Source organism: Ammospiza nelsoni, chromosome 6, assembly GCF_027579445.1.
Source record: "Ammospiza nelsoni isolate bAmmNel1 chromosome 6, bAmmNel1.pri, whole genome shotgun sequence".
Taxonomy (NCBI): domain Eukaryota; kingdom Metazoa; phylum Chordata; class Aves; order Passeriformes; family Passerellidae; genus Ammospiza; species Ammospiza nelsoni.
Window position 1 is genome coordinate 63,141,080 of NC_080638.1, and position 6,151 is coordinate 63,147,230.

At 40.3% G+C, this 6,151-nt stretch overlaps 1 protein-coding gene across 2 annotated transcripts in view; it reads left to right on the top strand.

Moving 5' to 3' along the window:
- Positions 1 to 5,748, top strand: part of NIN (ninein) — a 65,958-nt gene extending 60,210 nt beyond the window's left edge. For both annotated transcript variants that reach the window (XM_059475178.1, XM_059475177.1), the window contains 2 exons: positions 62 to 175; positions 2,073 to 5,748. In XM_059475178.1, coding sequence (XP_059331161.1) covers positions 62 to 175; positions 2,073 to 2,276 — 318 coding nt within the window. In that variant the 3' untranslated portion in view covers positions 2,277 to 5,748. The remainder of the gene's footprint in view (positions 1 to 61; positions 176 to 2,072) is intronic.
- The last annotated feature ends 403 nt before the right edge of the window (positions 5,749 to 6,151 follow it).

Below are 6,151 nucleotides of genomic sequence, written 5' to 3' on the forward strand. Positions count from 1 at the left end.
AAACCAGACTGGTGAATGGGAACTGATTTTAACTGATTTTCACATCAATGTTGCTTTCCAGGAGGGTCACGAGCAGCTCCTAAAAATGATGGAAGAGAGAATGATGGATGTGGAGCAGAAATTAAGGCTTGTGAAGAGGCTTCTCCAAGATAAAGTCAATCAGCTGAAAGAACAAGTAAGTGTGCTTGGATTTCCTCAAACCTTCCCCATTCCTTCTCTAAACCCCTAAGAAAGCAAAAATCTGCAAAGCTGTTGTTCAGAATAAAGTTAAAGGTGTTTTTTATTTAATTTTATTCTGAGCTTAACTGCAGCATGTTTGCCCGAAATTCATAAAACTCCAAATTGGGGACTGAATCCACTACTCATTAATTTCCTAAATCAAGAAACAAAAATCAAATTTCAGCTGAGGGTGCTAATTGAAAAAGTTGCTTAGAAAAGGAGGAAAAAATAATTTCCTGAGGAGAAAAGATTGATTTCTGTAAGGCCTCCTGCCCCAAATTCATCCTTTGTTTGATGTGGTTTTGGGGCTTTTGGAAGTATCTTTGTGGGATCACTGGGCTTGTGGATTCTTTTGTGCACTAAATTTATCCTTAGAGGAGAAATGGTGTAAAGGAGAATTCACCTGACAAGGTTAATTTGAATCCCTCTGTTACCAACTCCATCTCCTTAAAAACCTTTCAAGTCTCAAAATTTTCAGAGCATCTCTAAAGACCCTGTGTTTTTAATGAGAGGAGTGGGGTTTTATTTTGATATTTGAATTATAATTGACACATTCATCTACTTCCCCACCTCCTTTTGGGTTTTTCTTCGCCTTTTGCTGAGTTCCTTGTCCCATTCCCAGCTTTCCAAGAACACCAAGGGTCACCAACCCCAGCTCCTTAAAAACCTTTCCAATCTCAAACATTTCAGAGCATCTCTAAAGACCCTGTGTTTTTAATGAGAGGAGTGGGGTTTTATTTTGATATTTGAATTATAATTGACACATTCATCTACTTCCCCATCACCTTTTGGATTTTTTCTTTGCCTTTTGCTGAGTCCCTTGTTCCATTCCCACCTCACTTTTCCAAGAACACCAAGGGTCACCAACCCCAGCTCCTTAAAATCCTTTCTGGGTTTTCAATGAGAGGAGTGGGGTTTTACTTTAATATTTGAACTATAATTGACACATTTAAGGGTTACCAACTCCATCTCCTTAAAAAATCTTGTCTCAAAAATTTCTGAGCATCTCTAAAGACCTTGGGTTTTTAATGAGAGGAGTGGGGTTTTACTTTAATATTTGAACTGTAATTGACACATTCATCTACTTCCCACCTCCTTTTGGGTTTTTCTTTGCCATTTGCTGAGTCCCTTGTCCCATTCCCACCCCAGCTTTCCAAGAACACCAAGAGTTACCAACTCCATCTCCTTAAAAACCTTTCCAATCTCAAAATTTTCAGAGCATCTCTAAAGACCTTGGGTTTTTAATGAGACAAGTGGGGTTTTATTTTGATATTTGAATTATAATTAACATATTCATCTACTTCCCCACCTCCTTTTGGGTTTTTCTTCGCCTTTTGCTGAGTTCCTTGTCCCATTCCCACCTCACCTTTCCAAGAACACCAAGGGTCACCAACCCCAGCTCCTTAAAAACCTTTCTGGGTTTTCAATGAGAGGAGTGGGGTTTTACTTTAATATTTGAACTATAATTGACACATTCAAGGGTTACCAACTCCATCTCCTTAAAAAATCTTGTCTCAAAAATTTCTGAGCATCTCTAAAGACCCTGGGTTTTTAATGAGAGGAGTAGGGTTTTATTTTGATATTTGAATTATAATTAACATATTCATCTACTTCCCCACCTCCTTTTGGGTTTTTCTTCGCCTTTTGCTGAGTTCCTTGTCCCATTCCCAGCTTTCCAAGAACACCAAGGGTCACCAACCCCATCTCCTTAAAAAACCTTTCTGGGTTTTTGATGGGAGGAGTGGGGTTTTACTTTAATATTAGAACTATAATTGACACATTCACCTACTTCCCCACCTCTTTTGGGGTTTTTCTTTGCCTTTTGCTGAGTCCCTTGTCCCATCCCCACCCAGCTTTCCAAGAACACCAAGGCAGATGCCATGGTCAAGGATCTCTACGTGGAGAACGCGCAGCTGCTGAAGGCTCTGGAGGTGACAGAGCAGAGGCAGAAAACTGCAGAGAGGAAAAATTATCTACTGGAAGAGAAAATTGCCAACCTCAACAGAATAGTGAAGAATTTGGCCTCCCCCTCCTTCAGCCCAGAGATCAGGTCATAGCAAAGCTGTTGTGTGCCACAGCCCCTGCACTTTACTGAAATGGGAATATTTCAGCTTCTCACTGCGTTGACTTTTTTTACTGAATGAGTTTTGGTTACAAATGCCTCCCCAGAGAGCACAGAGCTGATTCCCAAAATGGACACTACCAAAGGAGAATTTTGTTGGTTCCCAAATTGGGTTTCTGCTAAGTTTTGCCTAAAAATAATCATCACTATGTAAAAAACTTCAAACTTCTGTTTTTCTAGGTTAACCTATTTTGATGCCTTGGCTTTCATTACAATCCAAATTCTGAATTACCTGTACTGGATCATCTAGATTGAAGCAAAGGCCTAAAGAAAACTCAGATTGTTGAACTGAAAACTTAAGATTTTCAGCTTTCTAAAATAGCTCCAAACCTAGAAATGCTGATGGTTCAGTCTTCAACACTCAGCAAAAATGTAATTGAAGGCAAGACTTTGCTGCTATGGGCTGTGTCCTGTGAACTTATTCTAGTTTCTCTAAAGCAATTATTCATCTGGTTTCTCTAAAGCAATTATTCATTAGGCTTCTGAGTTGTTCTTCATGGCTGTTCCTCTGCAGAGCTCAAAAAAAAAGAGATTTATTTCAAATACAGAACTAGACTACTGCCTCCAACTAAGTGTGACAATATTTCATCTGAAGAAATTTCCCAACTAGCAAATAAAGACTATTATTTCCTTTATTTTTAAGCTGTGCTGCCAGACAACTCTGAATTGTAGAGGCCTTACTGGTTTTGTATATGGAAATAAGTTAAACCAAGGAAGAGTCACTCAGCAGAAGCAGAGCTGGGAGCTTTGTTTATGTGATTTGTAAATTCAGTAAAGCAGTGCAGTGCATTTATTAAACTGCTGGCGGAAGAATGAAGAGGGGCACTGGGATGATTTTGTCAGTGGGATCCTGGTGTTGGAACCCTCATGAGCATGGAGCTTTGCCAGGAATGCAGCATTTGCTCTGACCTGAGGAATCATTTGGAAAAGTCTTGTCTTTTGTGTTAATCCTAGTGCAGAATCTGTCATTAGTTGTGAAGAAACACATTCAGTGTAATCGTGAAGAACTCAGGGAGTAGCAGCCTAAATCAGCTTCCTTCAGCTATAAATGTGGGTATCAATGTCAGCAGAGGGAGATAAACACCCCTGAGGGCAAGCAGGACAAAACAAATTGGATTTGGGTGAGTATTTCCTTGGTGCTCCCTACCCAGGTTCCAGAGAAGCATCGAGGTTTGGGATGAGTGGAAAAATGAAATTTTTTGAGAACCCCTTCAAGACAGAGGGGTTTGCCAGAGGAGCTGGATGAGAGCCTGCCTGCTCAACGGGGTGTGTGTTATCCTGCCCTGCCTCCCCTGAAACAGTCAGACACAATTAAACACTGTAAATAAACTGGGGCCATTCTGGAGTACTTGAAACTGGACCTCGTTAAATGCAAGACTGGGAGGGGGAGGAAGAGGTGGTGTTTTGTCTCAGAGACCACTGGCAAGTGATCATTGTGTCAGGAGCCAAAATTCCTCCAGAAACTGGGGTAAAACTGCCTGCAAGCTGTGGGGGAGCAGATGGAAAATGAGATTTACTGTGTACTGATGTGGCTGAGAGGATGTTCCCTGTGTCTCTGGGGTTACTTACCCATTTTGGAGGGGTTGTGGGCTGAACCCACAAACCCCAAAGACACAGGGAGTGACTTTTTCCTCCTCCTTTTCCTCCTCTATTGCTTTGTGCAGGCAACAAAGTGGAAACGGAAGCAGAATCATGGAATAACATCATGTTGGAGTCCTCATAAATTATTTCACTGCTGTGCTCTTCTAATTGCATGTAGTGGAGATTTCTCCAAGTCATCCCAAATTCAAGGATTTACAGATTTTTTCAGAGGCTGCAAAAATATTTTCACAAACTGAAAGTGTCTTAAAATGATAGAAAGCTGAGGGTTTGAAAAGCTGAAGTAGTGATTTATTGGTACTTGCATTACCAAATGGTGTGAGTTACATGTTAATAAATCTCTGTGTGGGTACCAGGGCTGTGTGTTGGCAAAGTGGGAACTGAGCACACCCTAAACCCATGCTCTGGAAATCAGCAAAGTTCCAAAATAATTCCAGGAAACAAAAGAAATAAGGTTCAGAACTGTATTTGTAAAAAAATACTATTATCTAGTATATTTAAAGACTACTTCATACCTTGACCTTGATTTACTTGTGTCTGTGACCAAAGTCTAAAAGAAAGGAATGAATATTTCACTGAAATTATTGTGCAATTATTTTCATGTTGCTCAATTTAAAGACTGGACTAATTCTTTTAATCTCCTGGTAGTTACCAGGCTTTTATAAACCAAACATAGACATTGCTAGAGCACAGCACCAAAAAGGGAGAAGCAGAAATAGGGAAAAGGGACTTCGGTTTTTTTCCCTTTCCCCCCTATCCTACTTTGCTGTACCTTCACTAAACTTCAGAAAAAAACAACTTAACCACAGGAGAGAGGAGGAGGAAAACGTGCTGTTGGTAAAAGCTCCAGTTTCACAGGAAGGTTTGTGTGGATTGATTCTCAGAAGTGCCTTTTGCCTTCCTGTACTGTAGTGGCTGGGGTGCCACGGGACAATTCAGGACAATCCCTTCCCACAAGGAGGGATCCCAGAGCAAGGCAGAGCTGCTTCCACACGTTGCTCCCGAGTTCAGTGTGGCAGCTCAGAAGGGAAGCTGTTGTTTGACAAAGTCCAGGCTACTGAAAATAAGCATAGAAACACATAATTTATTAAGCATTAGGGGTGTTTTGTGCATGAATGTGTCTCCTATGCAGAATAGGCAAAAAAACCAAAGTATTTAATGTTATTGTTGCAGTAAAAAATCACTGAACTTTTAGGCCTTGTTCCTACAACAGGTCCTGCCATGTCAGATATGAACTACTTCATTACCAGAAGGTGTTTTAAATGTTTTCAGCTCTTACTTTATGAATCACTGTGAAAATAAAGGCACATAGACATTTCAGGTTGGGGGTTCTGGAAGGGGACAGACCCCAGGTTAAACAGAGGTGTACAAAATTCACGCAGCTGAAGTGCTGCTTGTCAATTTAGAATGATTTAAAAGTCTACATTGTGGCACATGCTCCAAGTGGGACTTTAAATACAAGGAAAAATGGAGTTGTTTGAATTCTGCTTGGGGAAAGAAACAGGATATTAACATTTTTTATTTTAGCCTGGTTATGTGTTAGGTATAGCAGGGGGGAACAGTCTGGATTGATAAAGAGTAAAATCCTTTTGTTTACTTCCAGCAAATGCCATCCCTGTCACTCAGGTTTTCCATCATTTACCTGTCCAATCTCTGTTTGGTGTCATTTCATGACAAACAACTTGTGTATAAAGGAAAACAAATGTATATTTTTTTTTTCTATTGAGTTTGTTTTGTTCTGGTGTAATATATTGTCCTTAGAACATCATGTAAAGCTGAGAGATGAAGCAACTGATACATTATTTATAATGAGCATAAAAAATACATTAATGTACGATGCATACTTGTGTGTTTTGGTTTTTGCCCAACATGAAAATCATAGAATAATTTGGGTTGGGGGGACCTAAATCCCATCCACCCCTGCCATGGCAGGGACATCTTCCACTATTCCAGGTAGTTTCAAGCCCTGTCCAACCTGGCCTGGGACGCTTCCAGGGATCCAAGGGGCAGCCACAGCTTCTCTTCCCATGGATGTTGTAAATATTGCAAGTAGTATCAAAGGCATACACAGTAATAAAAGGGATGGTTTGATGGCTATGAAAAAGCTTTTCGCATTATGAAAGTATGAAATTTAAGTGTAAAAACCTGACAGGTTGTGAACACACATTGGCTTATGTTCAGCTGAAGTTGCATCCCTACTCTTTGCCTTTA